Source organism: Emys orbicularis, chromosome 24, assembly GCF_028017835.1.
Source record: "Emys orbicularis isolate rEmyOrb1 chromosome 24, rEmyOrb1.hap1, whole genome shotgun sequence".
Classification (NCBI taxonomy): domain Eukaryota; kingdom Metazoa; phylum Chordata; order Testudines; family Emydidae; genus Emys; species Emys orbicularis.
In genome coordinates this window covers 18,119,300-18,137,807 of record NC_088706.1, presented here as the reverse complement: position 1 = coordinate 18,137,807, position 18,508 = coordinate 18,119,300, and the positions used below count along the sequence as shown (strand labels likewise).

General features: G+C 65.6%; 1 protein-coding gene across 3 annotated transcripts; it reads left to right on the top strand.

The window, feature by feature from the left end:
- The first annotated feature begins 2,429 nt into the window (after window positions 1–2,429).
- SPNS1 (SPNS lysolipid transporter 1, lysophospholipid) lies at window positions 2,430–18,003 on the top strand. 3 transcript variants are annotated; one of them, XM_065422140.1, is made up of 12 exons: window positions 2,430–2,652; window positions 2,934–2,999; window positions 3,181–3,317; window positions 6,473–6,624; window positions 7,287–7,353; window positions 12,730–12,872; window positions 13,327–13,482; window positions 14,183–14,372; window positions 15,105–15,170; window positions 15,408–15,506; window positions 15,605–15,776; window positions 17,909–18,003. In XM_065422140.1, the coding sequence occupies exons 1-12, from the start codon at window positions 2,430–2,432 to the stop codon at window positions 18,001–18,003; spliced, it is 1,566 nt and encodes a 521-aa protein (XP_065278212.1). The 3 variants fall into 3 exon arrangements, with proteins under 3 accessions (XP_065278212.1, XP_065278213.1, XP_065278214.1); XM_065422141.1 differs by lacking the exon at window positions 13,327–13,482 and having other exon boundaries at window positions 2,553–2,652; XM_065422142.1 differs by lacking the exons at window positions 2,934–2,999; window positions 13,327–13,482 and having other exon boundaries at window positions 2,553–2,652.
- Window positions 18,004–18,508: the final 505 nt, after the last annotated feature.

The following is an 18,508-nucleotide window of genomic DNA, read 5'->3' as shown; positions in this document are numbered from 1 at the left end:
CACCCCACAGCGCCCCACTGGGGTCAGCCCTGACTGCTGGGGAGAGTGCCCCCCACTGAGCCCCCCACCCCACCCCACAGTGCCCCCTAGTGCCCCACTGGGGCCAGCCCTGACCGCTGGGGAGAGTGCCCCCCACTGAGCCCCCCACCCCACCCCACAGCGCCCCACTGGGGCCAGCCCTGACCGCTGGGGAGAGCGCCCCCCACTGAGCCCCCCACCCCACCCCACAGCGCCCCACTGGGGTCAGCCCTGACTGCTGGGGAGAGCGCCCCCCACTGAGCCCCCCACCCCACCCCACAGCGCCCCCTAGTGCCCCCCTGGGGCCAGCCCTGACCGCTGGGGAGAGTGCCCCCCACCCCGCCCCCTTCCTTCCCCCCAGCCCCCGCTCCCGCTTCCGGCGAGCCGAGCCCGCCTCCTCCCGCCCCGGCCCGCCCCTGGCCCGGCTCCCCCGAGTGCCCCCGCCCCGCGCCTGGCGGAGCCCGGGGCCGGGCAGCAGCTCCCCGGGGCCTGGGCTCAGCGCCTGGGCACGGATCCGCCCAGCCCCGGCCCCAGACTCCGGCCAGGTCCCGGTGGTTGCCATGGTGACGGCGACAGGGGTTGCTGGGGGGGGGTTGTCCCGGTGGTTGCCATGGTGACGGCGACAGGGGTGTCTCTGCTGGTTACGGGGCGGGGTCACACTGCGGTTGCCATGGTTCTGTCTCCGCTGGAAATCAGCGGGGGGGGGGGGGGGCGCGGCTGGTTACCATGGTTACCGGGGCTAGGGGTCCGCGGTGACGTCCCGGAAGGGGCGGGACTCGCGATGGGTCAGGTGACGCGCAGGGGGGGTCACATGATCGAAGCAGGGAGCAGCGTGCCCCGCCTCGGTAATGGGGTCATGGTGGGGGGATCCGCGGGGGGAGCTGTGGGGTTGCGGGGGGATGGGGGTGGGGGGAGCTGTGGGGTTGGGGTTATGGGGGCGGGGGGATCCGTGGGGGGAGTTGTGGGGTTGGGGTTACAGGGGATGGGGGGAGCTATGGGGTTATGGGGGCCAGGGGGAGCTGCAGGGAGAACTATGGAGGTGGGGGGATCGGTGGGGGGAGCTGGGGGGTTACGGGGGGCAGGGGGATGGGGGAGCTGCGAGGTTGGGGTTATGGGGGTGGAGGGATCTGCGGGGGGGAGCTGTGGGGTTGGGGTTATGGGGGCGGGGGGATCCGTGGGGGGAGCTGTGGGGTTGGGGTTACAGGGGATGGGGGGGAGCTATGGGGTTATGGGGGCCAGGGGGAGCTGCAGGGAGAACTATGGAGGTGGGGGGATCGGTGGGGGGAGCTGGGGGGTTACGGGGGGCAGGGGGATGGGGGAGCTGCGAGGTTGGGGTTATGGGGGTGGAGGGATCTGCGGGGGGAGCTGTGGGGTTGGGGTTATGGGGGCGGGGGGATCCGTGGGGGGAGTTGTGGGGTTGGGGTTACAGGGGATGGGGGGGAGCTATGGGGTTATGGGGACCAGGGGGAGCTGCAGGGAGAACTATGGAGGCGGGGGGATCGGTGGGGTGAGCTGGGGGGTTACGGGGGGCAGGGGGATGGGGGAGCTGCGAGGTTGGGGTTATGGGGTGGCGGGATCTGCGGGGGGAGCTGTGGGGTTGGGGTTACGGGGGCGGGGGGATCCGTGGGGGGAGCTGTGGGGTTGGGGTTACAGGGGATGGGGGGGAGCTATGGGGTTATGGGGGCCAGGGGGAGCTGCAGGGAGAACTATGGAGGCGGGGGGATCGGTGGGGGGGAGCTGTGGGGTTACAGGGGGCAGGGGGATGGGGGAGTTGCAAGGTTGGGGTTATGGGGGTGGGGGGATCTGCGGGGGGAGCTGTGGGGTTGAGGTTACGGGGGTGGGGGGATCCGTGGGGGGAGCTGTGGGGTTGGGGTTACAGGGGATGGGGGGGAGCTATGGGGTTATGGGGGGCAGGGGGATGGGGGAGTTGCAAGGTTGGGGTTATGGGGGCGGGGGGAGCTGTGGGGTTGAGGTTACAGGGGATCGGGGGGGAGCTGTGGGGTTGGGGTTACGGTGGGCTGGGCTCTTGGGGGGCTGGGAAGTCATGGGGGGATGGCTATTGCTTGGATGGGAGATCATGGGATGGGGCTCTTGGGATGGGTGTTCATGGGGGCAGGGATATGTGGGGATGGGATATCATGGGGCGGGGCTGTTGGGGGTTGGGAAGGTGATAGGGGCAGGGTTATGTGGGGGTGGGAGGTCATGGGGCTGGGGATATGTGGGGATGGGTGGTCATGGGAGCGAGGTTATGGGGGGATGGGAGGTCATGGGGCTGGGAATATGTGGGGATGGGAGGTTGTGACTGGCAGGGAAAGCTGTAGTGCTGGGGTAACTAACCCCCCTCTCTCTGCCCTCCGCAGGCCCCACTCCGGAGCCGGGCTACCCGTTAGGCAGCTGCACAACTCCCGGCCATGGCGACCCGGCATGGCCCCCACCCCGACGCTGCCCCATTCCTGAGCCAGGCGGACGAGACGGAGGAGGAGGCGGCGGAGGGGGGGTTGTGGGCGGGTGGGGGGCAGCCGGAAGTGGGGGTGCAGGCCGTCACCGGGATCTCATACCCCCGCTCGGTGATGATCGTCGCCGTTCTCTGCTACATCAACCTGCTCAACTACATGGACCGCTTCACCGTGGCCGGTGAGGGCTGTGCGGGGCGGCCCTGTGTGTGTGCGCGCGCGCGTGGGAAGGTTGTGGGGGGTATTGGGGGACGGGGTGGGAGCTGTGGGGGGTTGGGGCTGCATGATGGAGAGGATTGTGTGAGCAGTGGGGGTTTGGGGCCAGTGGAGGTCGGGGGGACTGCATGGGGTGTGGAGATCTGCCGTGGGAGGTGGGCTAGGGGTTGGCAGAGGTAGGGGGCTGCAGGGTCCATGGGGGGCTCTCCCCACTTTCTAACACCCCTCCACCCCCCCTTTCCCCAGGCATCCTGCCCGACATTGAGTCGTTCTTTCGCATTGGAGACAGCAGCTCCGGGCTCCTCCAGACAGGTATGGGGGCAGGGGGAGGGAGGGGATCCCATAGCGATGGGGGAAGGGACGCACCGGGTATGTGGGGTGACACCCTCTGGGGGCTGGGGCGGCGTCTTCTCCGGTGGGGAGGGGAGGGTTGGGGCGGGAGGGGCTGTGCCCCGCGCAGTGCACCAGTTCTAACACCCCCCTACCCCCGCAGTGTTCATCAGCAGCTACATGGTGCTGGCCCCGATCTTCGGGTACCTGGGCGACCGCTACCACCGCAAGCGGCTGCTCTGCCTGGGCATCGCCTTCTGGTCGGCCGTCACGCTGGGCTCCAGCTTCATCCCCAAGGAGGTACCGGCTGGCAGGCCGCGCGCGGGGGGGAGGGGCTGTGGGCTGTGCGTGGGGGGAGCTGTGCGCGCAGGCCGGGGGGTGCTGTGGAGATGAGGGGCTGGAGCGGTGCAGGGGGTACTCCTAGGCGAATTCTGTGCCACTGCTCAATGCAGAATTTTTACTCCTGGGGGAATTCTGCACCAAAAATTTAAAATTCTGTGCACAATATCTTAAAATTCTGCATATTGTATTTGTCAAAATAACACCATGTAATCACACCAGTTTCAATTATTTTTGGTCATTTATTTTAAAATACTGTCGGCAAGTACGTCTGAAACAATACAGACAACAACAAAGATTCAGAAAATCTCTTTTGACAAGTAGATTCCTTACTAGGCATATTAACACAGTAACAATTCATGTAAACTACCATACGGAACCGTATTTCCCGCCCCCCTCAGAAGCAGGGCAAAGGCTGGGGGGAGTCAGGGGTAACGGAGGAGCTGAGGGAGAGGGAAGGAGCCTGGGTGTGAACTTGGAGGGTTGTTGGGTGTGGGTGGGAAAAGTCTGGAACAGGTTTTTGTGGGGGGGACGGGGAGGGATTGTTAGGGAGCTTCCCCCATGCAGACCCTGGCTGACCCCTAGCCTCTCCCATTCAGTCAGGCACATCTGCCCCTGTCCCCGCCACCCCCATGTGTCCTTGCAGCCCCTGTCCACATGTTTCCCTCCACCCCCACTCAGACACCCACTCCCCCATCCCCATGTGGTTATGCACCCCCTTCCCCTGTCACTTGTGTGTCCCTGTACTCCCTCCCCCATGTGTCTGTGTGCCCCCACTCAGCCACCCCCTGCCCCATGTGTCCCTGTACCTGCTCCCCCATTACCATGTGTGCCTGTGCCTCCACTCCCATTCAGCCTCTGCCCCAGTCTGTCCTCCCTCTCAAGCCCTTATGAGCCCCTTTCTGACCCCCCAGCACCCCATGCTGTTTGTTTCCCCATAGCCCCTGTCTCCTGACCTGGCCTGCTGCAAAGAAGGCCGGCTCTTTCTCTTTCCTTGCTGGCCAGGAGCTGCTGCTGTGTTCTATCGCCACAGCACCCTCTGATGGGCCAAAGGTGGAACTGTGGAAGTTATTGTCTGCTGGGAGCTACTGTTGTTCTTGTGCCACAGCAGCCTCTGGTGGGCAAAAGGCGGAACTGCAGCAACGTTTTGGCAGAAGCTTTTTTTCTGCATAAAAAAATTAAAATATGCGCGGCTTATTAATTATGTGCATGCGCAGTAATGCTGGGATAACTAGCAGAGAATTCCCCCAGGAGTCAATTTTGCAGAAATTAACGTGTGCGCAGAATTTCCTTTCCCCCACAGAAATGGGCTGCAGGGCTTCAGGCCGCCACTAGGGGCTGCTGGACCCACAGAGTCCAGCTCGCACATAGAGGACACTGCTGGGGGGAAGGGGAGGGAGCTGGAGGGCTCCTGGCAGCTGCAGTTCCCAGCATGCCTTGGGGGAAGGAGATGGTGGTGTGCAGGAAACTCCATGCAAACCTGGGACTGAACATCAGGCTGTTTCTCCCTCTGGGCTTTGGGGCGGAGGGGGGTGAGTGTCTGGGCAAGGGGCCTGTGGCTGAGTTCTTGGGAGGAGGAGGGCAGGTGCCTGGGCTGGGGGGGCCACGGCTGGGCTCGGGAGGGGGTGCAGGTATCTGAGCAAGGAGGGCCCTGCGGCTGGCCTCTGGGGAGGGAGGTGTTGTGAGTGTCTGGCCCCCTGGCTGGGCTCTGGGGGGGAGGGTACCTGGGCCAGGGGGGCCTGCGGCTGGGTTCTGCGGCAGAAGGGGTGCCGGTATCTGGGCCGGGGGACCCGGTGGTTGGGCTTTGCGGGGAGGTGTTGTGGGTGTCTGGCCCCCCGGCTGGGCTCTGGGTGGGGGAAGGGGGCAGAGAAACAGGAACTGGGTTGTCAGAGGGGTTTCTTTAACTCTCTGCTCCCGGGGGGATTTTTGTGTGCGTCTGTATTGTTTCAGACGTACTTGCTGACAGGTATGTTGACATAAATTACCAAAATAATTGAAACTGGCATGATTATGTAGTGTTATTTTGACAAATAAAATTTGCAGAACTTCAAAAGATTGTGCGCATAATTTTTAATTTTTTGGTGCAGAATTCCCCCAGGACTAAGGGGGTGCAGAGGGGCTGGGGGCTGTGCGTGGGGGGAGCTGTGCGCACAGGGTGGTGAGGGGCTGGGGGCTGTGCGTGGGGGGAGCTGTGTGCACAGGGGGGTGAGGGGCTGGAGCTGGGCAGGGGGCTGTGAGTGCAGGGTGGGTGCGGGGTGGAGGGGGTGAGAGCTGGAGCGGTGCAGAGGGGCTGGGGGCTGTGCGTGGGGGGAGCTGTGTGCACAGGGGGGTGAGGGGCTGGAGCTGGGCAGGGGGCTGTGAGTGTAGGGTGGGTGCGGGGTGGAGGGGGTGAGAGCTGGAGCGGTGCAGAGGGGCTGGGGGCTGTGCGTGGGGGGAGCTGTGCGCACAGGGGGGTGAGGGGCTGGGGGCTGTGCGTGGGGGGAGCTGTGTGCACAGGGGGGTGAGGGGCTGGAGCTGGGCAGGGGGCTGTGAGTGCAGGGTGGGTGCGGAGTGGAGGGGGTGAGAGCTGGAGCGGTGCAGAGGGGCTGGGGGCTGTGCGTGGGGGGAGCTGTGCGCACAGGGGGGTGAGGGGCTGGAGCTGGGCAGGGGACTGTGAGTGCAGGGCAGGTGCGGGGTGGAGGGGGTGAGAGCTGGAGCAGTGAAGAGGGGCTGGGGGCTGTGCGTGGTGGGAGCTGTGTGCACAGGGGGGTGAGGGGCTGGAGCTGGGCAGGGGGCTGTGAGTGCAGGGTGGGTGCGGGGTGGAGGGGGTGAGAGCTGGAGCAGTGAAGAGGGGCTGGGGGCTGTGCGTGGGGGGAGCTGTGCAGGGCGTAGGGCGCAGGCTGCTCCCCATGGCGCTCGGGGTGAATCGTTACAGATGGAGTTGTCTCCCGTACTGGGTTCCCCCATCTCCAGGTTCCTCAGCGTGATGGGGAGTTTACGGTCGTGGGGTGGCCGGACTGGACCTGTGGCTCGTGGGGAGCTGGGGGGTGAATTCCCCATTCCTTGGCATCTCAACCCCTCAGCAGGCTGGGGTGCGTCACCGTCTCTAAGCCGTCTCTCCCTCTCCCCCCCAACAGCGGTTCTGGCTGCTGCTGGTGACGCGGGGGCTGGTGGGGGTGGGGGAGGCCAGCTACTCCACCATCGCCCCCACCATCATCGCCGACCTGTTCGTTAGCGACCAGCGCAGCCGCATGCTGGCCTTCTTCTACTTCGCCATCCCCGTCGGCAGGTGAGGGGCGCTGGGGGGCACGGGGCAAGCCGGGGAAGGGGGTGGGAGTCCCAGTTCTCACCTCCCCTCCTCCGGGGGTCAGTGTAAGGAGGTAGGTGTGTGGGGTGTTGAGGTCAGTGGGGGCGGGGTTGGGGATGTTGAGGGACAGGTAGGGGGCTGGGTAAGGGGTGTTGGGGTCAGAGCAGGCAGTGTGGAGGAGTCGGTGGAAGCAGTGGGGGTGGGATGGGAGCCCAGGGGCAGGGTGGGGGTGGGAGCCTGGAGTTGGGGGCAGTGGGGGTATGGCGTGGGTGTTGGGGGACAGGTTTTGGGGCAGTGGGGGTAAGGGGCGGGTGTTGGGGCGGGGGACAGGTTTTGGGGCAGTGGGGGTATGGCGTGGGTGTTGGGGCGGGGGGCAGGTTTTGGGGCAGTGGGGGTATGGCGTGGGTGTTGGGGCGGGGGGCAGGTTTTGGGGCAGTGGGGGTAAGGGGCGGGTGTTGGGGCGGGGGACAGGTTTTGGGGCAGTGGGGGTATGGCGCGGGTGTTGGGGCGGGGGACAGGTTTTGGGGCAGTGGGGGTAAGGGGCGGGTGTTGGGGCGGGGGGCAGGTTTTGGGGCAGTGGGGGTAAGGGGCGGGTGTTGGGGTGGGGGTGCGGGTCCCAGCTCTAACCTCCCCCTCCCCTGCAGCGGGTTGGGCTACATCGTGGGCTCGAAGGTGAAGGACTTGGCTGAGGACTGGCACTGGGCCCTGCGGGTGAGTCTGGGGGGCTGGGCGGGGGCGGGGTGTCACGGGGGCTGGCTCGGGGCTCTGGAGCCCCCCTGAGTGACATGCTGACAGGACCCTCTTGTCCTGTGATACCCCTCGGGGAACATTATCAGTAGGGGGAGCGTCCTGGGTCTGACCTCGTAGCGTCCGGCCCCCCGTTCGCCCCATGAGCTCCCCGCAGCGAGTCCCCCTGGACGGGGCCTTGGGGCAGGCGGAGGGGCCCTGCCCCCCCACTCCACAGCCAGCCGGGACTCCCAGCCAGCGTGTGACACAGACGGGTTATCAGCCCTCCGGAACCCAGCGTAGAACAGGGCTTCTTCGCACAGACATCAGGGACTTCCAGCTAACCCCATCTCGGGGGGGACCCTGAGTCCTGGACTCTCCCCTCCGAGTCCCAAACAGGCGCCTGCCCAGTTCCAGCTGCCTGGCCCCAGACCTCCTGTTCCCCCCTCCATCCTTTTGTCTCTTTCCCATGCCAGCAGGTCACCTGGTCGGCACCGACACCTCCCACCTCTGGCTGGTCCTTGCAGAGGATGGGCCCGGCCATCGCCTGCCAGGTGACAGTGTCGGCCGTTCTCTGTCCCAGGCAGCCAGTTGCAGTCACACCTGCCCGCTAGGGGTCGCTGCAACGATCACACACCCTCATCCCACCACCAGACACTTGAGTAACACATAGGGGAAACTGAGGCATGCACAGTATTCAGAGAAAACATGAAGACCATTCCCACTTTGTCACATTCCCAGTTTGTCGTCAGGACCACAGCGTAGAACAGAGCTTGTCAGCACAGAAAGCAGGAACTGTCAGCAAAGTCCATCTTGGTCGAGCCCGGGTTCTCCCCTCCAGACCAAGGACCCTCCGTCACATCCAGAGTTGCCCCTTCTTGTCCTTTGTCGTCTTTCCCAGGCAGACCTTTGTTCTCCATCCCAAGGTTCCCCCCCCACTCCCGCCATCAGTTGCTAAGTTACAAAGTGTCTGATCATTGGCTGGGCCCAGGCAGCTGCTAGGTGACAGTCACACCTGGTCTTAGGCAGGGGTTCTCCTGTGCCCCTTTCCAGACTCCTGTGCCCCTTTCAGGGGAGTCTGCAAAATCCAACGCTCTTGCCCCACCACAGAATGAATTGTGCAATACATAGGGGAAACCGAGGCACATCGAACATTCATACAAAATATTAAGAAAATCCCCCACTTTGTCAGATCTCTCCCACCTTCGAGACTGAACTGAGTGGGGGTTGCTTCAGCCTGTGACCTGGGGAAGTTCAGGCCCCCCTCTCCGCGACAAAGCATCGGCTGTAACGTTTGCACTCCCCTTAACATGGACCACCTCCATCTCATAATCCTGCAGGATCAGGCTCCACCTCAGGAGCTTGGCGTTGGCCCCTCTCATCTGGTGCAGCCGTGGCAGGGCGAGTGGTCCGGGTACACAGTAAAGCGCCACCCAAATAGATCCGGCTGCAGCTTTTTAAGAGCCCACCCCAGGGCCAGGCATTGCTTCTCTGTGGCCCCATAGCCCTGCTCCCGGGGCAGCAGTGTCCTGCTCAGGTACCCACTGGGGTGTCTCTCCCACTTAGCTTCAGCACCGTGCCCAGCTCTGCGTCTGGGGCATTGGTGAACACCATAAAGTGCTTGTCAAAGTCTGGGTTTCCCAGCACTGGGCCCCTGACCAGAGCCTCCTTCAGCGCCCGGAGAGCCCCCGGTACGGCCTGGTCCAGACCAGCTTGTCTGGCTTCCCCTTCTCGCATAGCTCAGTGCTGGGAGCTGCCAGGGAGATAAAGTGGGGCACAAACCTCCGGCAGTGCCCCGCCATCCCAGTAAAGGCCTGGGCCCGTTTCATAGACTCATAGAATATCAGGGTTGGGAGGGCCCTCAGGAGGTCATCTAGTCCAACCCCCTGCTCAAAGCAGGACCAACCCCAACTAAATCATCCCAGCCAGGGCTTTGTCAAGCCAGGCCTTAAAAACCTCTTAAGGATGGAGATTCCACCACCTCCCTAGGTAACCCATTCCAGTGCTTCACCACCCTCCTAGTGAAGTAGTGTTTCCTAATATCCAACCTAGACCACCCCCACTGCAACTTGAGACCATTACTCCTTGTTCTGTCATCTGCTACCACTGAGAACAGTCTAGATCCATCCTCTTTGGAATCCCCTTTCAGATAGTTGAAAGCAGCTATCAAATCCCCCCTCACTCTTCTCTTCTGCAGACTAAACAATCCCAGTTCTCTCAGCCTCTCCTCATAAGTCATGCGCTCCAGCCCCCTAATCATTTTTGTTGCCCTCCGCTGGACTCTTTCCAATTTTTCCACATCCTTGTAGTGTCGGGCCTAAAACTGGACACAGTACTCCAGATGAGGCCTCACCAATGTCGAATAGAGGGGAATAATGACTTCTTAACCTGGTTCTCAGTCTGGGGAGCGGCCAGTCTCTGATTGCCCCCACCTTGGCCGGCTCTGGCTTTAGGCAGCCGCTCCCCACCTTGTGGCCCAGGTACGACGCCTCTGCCATCCCCACCTTGCACTTCCCAGCTTTTAAAGCCAGCCCTGCATCCTGGAGGTGACCCAGCCCCCTCTGCACCTGGTCCTCCCAGGTCTGGCTAACGACACAGCTATCATCCATGATGTACGCCAGGGCAAAACTCTCCACCCCTCAGTAACTGATCCCCCTGGCGCTGGCAGGTGACCGGCATCCCCTTGAGGCCAAAAGGCAGGACCAGGAGCGCACAGAGCCCAGGGGGTGATAGGAGCAGATTTCAGCCTGGCCTCTGCATCCAAAGGCACCTGCCAGTAGCCCTTGGTAAGATAGGGTTACCATATTCAAACATTTAAAAAAGAGGACACTCCACGGGGCCCCGGCCCTGCCCCAACTCCGCCCCTTCCCCGCCCCCACCCCACCCCTTCTCTGCCCCCATTCCAACCCCTTCCCCAAAGTCCCTGCCCCAACTCTGCCCCCTCCTCTGAGCACCCCGCATTCCCCCTCCTCCCTCCCGCTCTGATCTTGGTTGGGGGTTGCTAAGTGCTTCCCTGCTCCCCACTCGCCCTGCAGCCTCTATGCCCCTGCCTGCCCTGCTCCTCCTTGCCCTGCAGCCTCTGCACCCCCCCGCCCCTGCAGCCTCTGTGCCCCCTGCTCCCCACTCGCCCTGCAGCCTCTGTGCCCCCTGCTCCCCACACACACCCCCCCGCCGCCTGCCCTGCTCCCCCCGCTCACCCGGCAGAGGGAGAAATGCGGGCTCCACGTGGACTCAAACACTTCCGAGCTGCTCTGTGGGGGAGAAGGGAGCGGGAGGGACTCTGGCTGCTAGAGGCCCTAGTGGCTGCGAGCGGCTTTCAATCAGGCCAGGCGTCCAATCAGCCGCGCCGCACTCCGCAGGAGGGGAAATCCCGGACATTTCTACTTCATTAGAAATCCCCCCCGGACGGCCATTTAAGGCTGAAAAAGCCGGACATGTCCGGGGAAACCCGGACGGATGGTAACCCTAGGTAAGATCCATAGTAGTGAGGTAATGCGCCCCACACACACACACACTTGTCTAGGGTCTCGTCAGGCCTAGGCATGGGGCAGGCATCGGACTTGGTGATGGCACTGAGCTTCCGATAGTCCACACAGTCTCGGATCGACCCGTCTTTCCTGGAGACCAGCACCACGGGCGAGGCCGAGGGGCTGGAGGACGGCTGGATCAGCCCCAAAGCCAGCATGTCCCCGACCTCTCTCTCCAGGCCCTGGGCTGTGTTCCCAGTGACTCTGAACAGGGAGCACCTGATGGGAGGGTGGGCTCCTGTCCCCACGTGGTGGCCAGCCAGGTTAGTGAGCCTCGGCCGGCTGGAGAACAGCTGTGGGTAGGAACACGGGGTCACAAGTCAGTCTCCTGGCCGCTCTTAATGAAGTCTGGCAGGTCTCCGGGGCAGCATGACTCCGCTCACTCTCACCAGCGCAAGAAGCCTGCTTGGCTTCGGCCTCCCTGGGTCTGACCTCGGAGCGTTCAGCCCCGTTCACCCCGTGAGCTCCCCGCAGCCATGGGACCCCTGGGGAAGCCTCACATGCCCCTCAAAGGGGTCCCCCCACTCCGCAGCCAGCCGGGACTCCCAGCCAGCGTGTGACGCAGGCAGGTTAGTCGACAGGAACCCAGCATACAACAGGGCTTGTTAGCACAGACATCAGGGACATTCAGCAAAGTCCATCGTGGGGGGATGCAGGGCCTCACGCCCTGCCCCCCCAGACTCCAGCCAGCCCAGCCTCAGACACGCCCATTGCCCCTCCTATGTCCTTTGTCCCTTTCCCGGGCAAAAGGGTCACCTGGTCTGCACCCCTCCCCCGGCTCCACCTTGCTGCAGGCGCCGTTGCCAGGTTACGGAGTGCTTCCGCCATTCTCTGGGCAGGCAGCCAGAGGCAGCCCCACCACCTCGGTCTTGTGTAACACACGGGGAAACTGAGGCACACACCGTATTCGTGCAAAACCTCAAGAAGAAACCTCCCACTTTGTCACACGTGGCACCTCTCTGATCTCTGCCTGCTGGGCAGGGGTTGGCTGGTCAGAGAGGGGAGCTGATTCCAACAAGGGGCTGGCTCCTGGCTCAGGGAAGAGACCTACCAGGGGATCTTCCCCCTTCTCCCATTGGCCACACACGGCCAGGACCAGCCTCTCCCTGTCACAGTTCAGCTCCATCACGTTGACCTGGTTCACTTGGTGGCTGTGAGCCCGGCTGGGAAGTTCCACCACATTGTTCTCCTCACTCAGCCACTGGATGACCTCGAAGGGCCCGTCCCAGGCAGCTTGTGGCTTGTTCTTCCTCACCGGGACGAGACCCCTCACCTGGTCCCCGGTGCCATAGGCTGAGTGGTCGTACCAGAGCTTCTGCCTCCCTGGGGCCCTGGCTGGGTTCCCCCTGGCCGGACCCATGAGCTCAGCGAGCTTTTCCCAGAAAGTCAGTACATGCTCCAGCATTGGTTCTCCCTCGGGGGAGCCTTCCCCGCCCATCCGTCCCTCCCCTCACTCCCCTCCCATACAGCAGCTGCAAAGGGGAGAACCCCGTGGGTTCCTGGGGCACTTCCCTGAATGCGAACAGCAGGTGGGGTAAATACGTGTCCCCGTCCTGCAGATGCTGGCCCAGGAAAGTCTTCAGCATCATCTTCAGGGTCCCATTGAACCTCTCCACCAGCCCCCGAAGGGAATGTTTCCCTGCAGCCCCCCTTAAGGGTTCCTCGGCACTGCAGCCAGCAAGGCCCTTCAGCTTGTCTAAGGAGGGATCCTTCTGCAGCTCTGTCTGAAATTCAGCTGCAACACACAGGGGAAACCGAGGCGCACACAAGATTCATACCAACCATTAAGAAAATCCTCCCATGGTGACACGGGGTCACCCTCTCTGCCCCCCAGGTGACACCGGCGCTGGGCGTGGTGGCTGTGGTGCTGCTGGTCACGGTGCTGCGGGAGCCGCCGCGGGGGGCCGTGGAGCGTCACTCCGACTCCCCCCTGCGCTACACCTCCTGGGCCGCCGACGTCCGGGCACTGAGCCGCAAGTGAGTGGGGCGGTGCAGCGGGGCCGGTGATGAGAGAACTGTGGGTGCTCGGCAGGGGCCAGGGATGGGAGGAGCAGGAAGTGCGGGGGTGTCAAACAAAGAAGGGGTCAGGAGGAGGTGGGGCTGGGAGGAGCAGGGTATAGGGCTGGGAGGGGTGGAGATGGGGAGGGGTGAGAGGCACTGGGGGTCAGTGTGCAGCTGTGAGGAGTGGGGCTGAGCTGGGGATTGGCAGGGGACTGGGAGGAGTGGGGTGGGGCCAGGGGGCTGGGAGGGGTGGGACTGTGGGTCAGTGAAGGGCTGGAGGAGCAGGATGGGATCGGGGCTGGGGATTAGTGGGGGGGCTGGGAGGAGCAGGATGGGATCGGGGCTGGGGATTAGTGGGGGGGCTGGGAGGAGCAGGATGGGATCGGTGCTTGGGGGGGCTCTCACCTCTCTCCTCCCCCTCCCCCGGCAGCCGCAGCTTCGTGCTGTCGTCGCTGGGCTTCACGGCGGTGGCGTTCGTGACGGGGTCGCTGGCGCTGTGGGCCCCGGCGTTTCTTTACCGCTCCTGCCTGGCCACGGGGCAGTGCCGGCCCTGCCCCGACGGGGACACCTGCAGCTCCCAGCAGAGGTGAGTGCCGCTGGGGGGCTCGGCCCTGAGCTCCACTCTGGGAAAGGGAGTCACCCAGTGACCCCCGAACTCTAACCCCCAATGCTGGGGCCGTTCCCTCCCCTGTGACCCCTGAACTCTGACCCCCAATGTTGGGGCTGTTCCCTCCCCTGTGACCCCTGAACTCTGACCCCTGGTGTCAGAGTCGTTCCCTCCACAGTGACCCCTGAACTCAGACCCCCAATGTTGGGGCCGTTCCCTCCCCAGTGACCCCTGAACTCTGACCCCCAATGCTGGGGCCGGTCTCTCCCCAGTGACCTCTGAACCCTGGTATCAGAGCTGTTATCTCCCCCAATGACCCCTGAACTCTGACCCCCTGGTGTCAGGGCCATTCCCTCCCTGGTGACCCCCAAACTCTGACCCCTGGTGGCAGGGCTGTTCTCTCCCGCAATGACCCCTCAACTCTGACTCCCCCCCAATGTCGGGGCCGTTCTCTTGCCGTGACCCCTGCACTCTGACCCCCCCCAATATTGGGGTCATTCCCTCCCCAATGACCCCTGAATTCTGACCCCCTGGTGTCAGGGCCGTTCCCTCCCCAGTGACCCCTGAACTCTGACCCCCGGTGTCGGGACCGTTCTCTCCCTGGTGACCCCTGAACTCTGACCCCCAGGTATTGGGGCCGTTCTCTCCCTGGTGACCTCTGACCCCCCTGTCTTCACAGCCTGATCTTCGGGCTCATCACCTGTGTGACGGGGTTCCTGGGCGTGGGGGCGGGCGTGGAGATCTCCAAGCGCCTCCGCAGAACCAACCCCCGGGCCGACCCCCTGGTCTGCGCCGCCGGCCTGCTGGGCTCTGCGCCCTTCCTCTTCCTGGCCCTGGTGTGTGCCCAGGGCAGCAGCGTCGCCACCTACGTGAGTCCCGGGGGGGGGGGGGGGGCGGGCTGGGGGTGCCTGGAGCTGGGGGGGGGGCTGGGGGGGGGGCCAGGGCAGCAGCGTCGCCACCTACGTGAGTCCCGGAGGGGCCAGGGAGAGCAGGGCTGAGGGGAGCAGGGCCGGGGAGTGCCTGGAGCCGGGGGGTGCCCGGGGCCAGGGGGGTGCCCGGGACTCCAGAACCCTGTCTTGTTGAGCCAGACATGCTAGCCTGCTGCAACACAGACCCAGGTCTGGTCCACGCCCCCAAAGCTGCAGGCTTTAACCAAAAACTGCTCAGCAGGTCACCTATCTCCAGCACCCAGATTTAGCCGGGGCCGGGGGGAGCAGGGCTGAGGGGAGCAGGGCTGGGGGGTCCTGGAGCCGGGGGTGCCCGGGGCCAGGGGGTGCCCGGGACTCCAGAACCCTGTCTTGTTGTCCACGCCCCCAAAGCTGCAGGCTTTAACCAAAAACTGCTCAGCAGGTCACCTGTCTCCAGCACCCAGATTTACCCAGGGCTGGGGGGGGCTGGGGCTGTGGGGGGCGTGGGCTGGGAGGTGCCTGGAGCCGGGGCTGCCCGGGGCCGGGGGGTGGCCGGGGCCGGGGGGAGCAGGGCTGGGGGGTGGACACCCCACACACTCGTGAGCCTGGTGCCCAGCGTTGGCCGGGGAGGGAGGACTCAGGGAAGGGCAGGGGGAGTCCTTAGCCTCAGTAACCGGCTCCCTCCCCCCGCAGGTGTTTATCTTCATTGGGGAGACGCTGCTGTCCCTCAACTGGGCCATCGTGGCGGACATCCTGCTGGTGAGTCCGTCCTGCGGCCGCGTGTCCGGAGCCACAGGGCCAGCGCTGCCCCGGCCCCTGGGAGTGACCCCCCACCCAGTGCGGCCCTTAGCCGGCCCGTGGGAGCGACCTGGGGCGGCAGGGACAGACAGATGGACACAGAGCGGGGGAGGGGGCAGGGGCAGACAGACACACAGCGGGGTGGATGGGGGGCAGGGCCCCCCGAGCCTGTGCTGACCCGGCCCCTCTCGCCCGCAGTACGTCGTGGTCCCCACACGCCGCTCCACGGCCGAGTCCTTCCAGATCGTCATGTCCCACCTGCTGGGCGACGCCGGCAGCCCCTACCTCATCGGCGTGGTGAGTGCGCGGTAGCGGCACTGCTGGGGGGAAGCTCGCAGCGCCGGGGGGGTGCTGGGGATTGTGGGACGGCTCCGCTCACCCTCTCTGCCCCCCAGATCAGCGACAGGATCCAGCGGGGCCGCCCCCCATCCTACCTGCTGGAGTTCCACAGCCTGCAGTACGCCCTGATGCTGAGCGCCTTCGCCGGGGTGCTGGGGGGCGGCTTCTTCCTCGCCACTGCCCTCTTCATCCAGGGCGACCGCAAGCGGGCGGAGCTCAGCACCCAGGGTACGTCCCCCCGACCCCCAGCACCCCCTAACCCCATTTCCTCCCACTGCCCCCTAACCCCGTCGCCTCCCGCAGCTCCCCCCGGCCCCCCACACCTGCCCTCTTCATCCAGGGCGACCGCAAGCGGGCGGAGCTCAGCACCCAGGGTACGTCCCCCGACCCCCAGCCGCCCCCCAGCCCTCTAACCCTGTCACCTCCCGCTGCCCCCTAACCCCATCGCCTCCCACTGCCCCCTAACCCCATCGCCTCCCGCAGCTCCCCCCGGCCCCCCAAACCCGCCCTCTTCATCCAGGGCGACCGCAAGCGGGCGGAGCTCAGCACCCAGGGTACGTCCCCCGACCACCAGCGCCTCCTGCTGCCCCCTAACCCCGTCGCCTCCCGCTGCCCCCTGCCCCCGTCACCTCCTGCGGCTCCCCCCAGCCCCCACACCTGCCCTCTTCATCCAGGGCGACCGCAAGCGGGCGGAGCTCAGCGCCCAGGGTACGTCCCCCGACCCCCAGCACCCCCTAACCCCATTTCCTCCCACTGCCCCCTAACCCCGTCGCCTCCCGCAGCTCCCCCTGGACCCCATACCCGCCCTCTTCATCCAGGGCGACCGCAAGCGGGCGGAGCTCAGCACCCAGGGTACGTCCCCCCGACCCCCAGCACCCCCTAACCCCATTTCCTCCCACTGCCCCCTAACCCCGTCGCCTCCCGCAGCTCCCCCCGGCCCCCACACCCGCCCTCTTCATCCTGGGCGACCGCAAGCGGGCGGAGCTCAGCGCCCAGGGTATGTCCCCCGACCCCCAGCCACCCCCCAGACCCCTAACCCTGTCACCTCCCGCTGCCCCCTAACCCCATCGCCTCCCGCAGCTCCCCCCGGACCCCACATCCGCCCTCTTCATCCAGGGCGACCGCAAGCGGGCGGAGCTCAGCACCCAGGGTACGTCCCCCCGACCCCCAGCACCCCCTAACCCCATTTCCTCCCACTGCCCCCTAACCCCGTCGCCTCCCGCAGCTCCCCCCGGCCCCCACACCCGCCCTCTTCATCCTGGGCGACCGCAAGCGGGCGGAGCTCAGCGCCCAGGGTACGTCCCCCGACCCCCAGCCACCCCCCAGACCCCTAACCCTGTCACCTCCCGCTGCCCCCTAACCCCATCGCCTCCCGCAGCTCCCCCCGGACCCCACATCCGCCCTCTTCATCCAGGGCGACCGCAAGCGGGCGGACCTCAGCGCCCAGGGTACGTCCCCGGACCCCCAGTGCCCCCCAGACCCCTAACCCCGTCGTCTCCCGCTGCCCCCTGATCCCGTCACCTCCTGCGGCTCCCCCCGGCCCCCACACCCGCCCTCTTCATCCGGGGCGACCGCAAGCGGGCGGAGCTCAGCGCCCAGGGTACGTCCCCCGACCCCCAGCGCCCCCCAGACCCCTAACCCCGTTGCCTCCTGCTGCCCCCTGACTCCGTCACCTCCCGCAGCTCCCCCCGACCCCCACACCCGCTCTCTTCATCCAGGGCAACCGCAAGCGGGCGGAGCTCAGTGTCCAGGGTACGTCCCCCGACCCCCAGCGCCGCCCAGCGCCCCCCAGCCTCCCGCTGCCCCCTAACCCCGTCGCCTCCCGCAGCTCCCCCCGACCTCCCACACCCGCCCTCTTCATCCAGGGCGACTGCAAGCGGGCCGAGCTCAGCGCCCAGGGTACGTCCCCCTGACCCCCAGCGCCCCCCAGACCCCTAACCCCGTCACCTCCCGCTGCCCCCTAACCCCATCACTTCCTGCTGCACCCCCGCCGCCCCACGCTGCCGCCGAGTTGAGCAGCCAGGGTACATCCCCCCAGCCCCCCGCAGCCCCCTAACCCCGTCACCTCTTGCCACTCCCCCCTAACCCCATCTCCTCCCGCTTCCCCCTAACCCCGTCACCTCCTGCTGCACCCCCAGCCCCCCACGCTGCCGCCGAGCTGAGCGCCCAGGACACATACAGCCCCACACTGCCCCCCACTGCCCCGAAATCTTGGTAATCAAGATCCCCCCCGTCCCCCATGGCACCTGCAGCTCTTTGCCCAGGCTGCAGCCCCGGTGCCCCCACATCGAGCCCTGCCCCAGCCCTGCCCCACTGCCCACCGTGTCAGCCCCCCTGACTCTCCCCCCTCCCTCCGCCAGGCCTGCTGCCAGAGGAGACCGAGCCGGAGGAGCGGATTGTGGTGCCGAAGCGCGGCCGATCCACCAAAGTGCCCGTCTCCAGTGTCCTCATCTGAGACCCACACACCCCCCCGGCGCTGGGGCCGGGCGCCGCCGGCCGGGCAGAGACTCTCACTGCCCCCCACGGGCCGGACTCAGGGCGGGCAGAACTGTGCCAGTTTGGGGGGCTGGTTTTTATGTGGGCGTGGAGCCCCCCGTGAAGGAAACGGGGTCAGGGACATGGATGGGGCACCCTGGACTGGGACAAGCCAGGGACCCCCAACTGAACACCCCCAGGCCCCTGGCACAGGGAGGGGCTTAGGGACTGAGGGGGGGCCCTTGGATTCCTTGGGGGGGTGGGCTGTGAGGCCCCCCAAGGTCATACAGGTCCCCATTGCATTGTGGGGGGCTGGGGTCCTGCCCCTGTCCAGCCACCATATTTTCACCCCATTAAACTCTTTGTTACGTCTCCTGCTGCTGGTCTCTGTCCCGGGGGGCAGGACTCCGGGCCGTGCTGCCGGGCCCGGCTCCCCCCTGGGAAGGCATTTGCCCCCCACTCCGCCCCCCTACCCTGGGTGTGAG

What these genes read in the sequence shown, in the direction of transcription:
- SPNS1 (XM_065422140.1), top strand. Translation starts at nt 2,430, where the DNA reads ATGGCGACCCGGCATGGCCCCCACCCCGACGCTGCCCCATTCCTGAGC. An exon ending in TTCGCCATCCCCGTCGGCAG is followed by an intron (nt 6,625 to 7,286) that starts GTGAGGGGCGCT and finishes CCTCCCCTGCAG; the next exon opens with CGGGTTGGGCTACATCGTGG. An exon ending in ACTGGCACTGGGCCCTGCGG is followed by an intron (nt 7,354 to 12,729) that starts GTGAGTCTGGGG and finishes TCTGCCCCCCAG; the next exon opens with GTGACACCGGCGCTGGGCGT.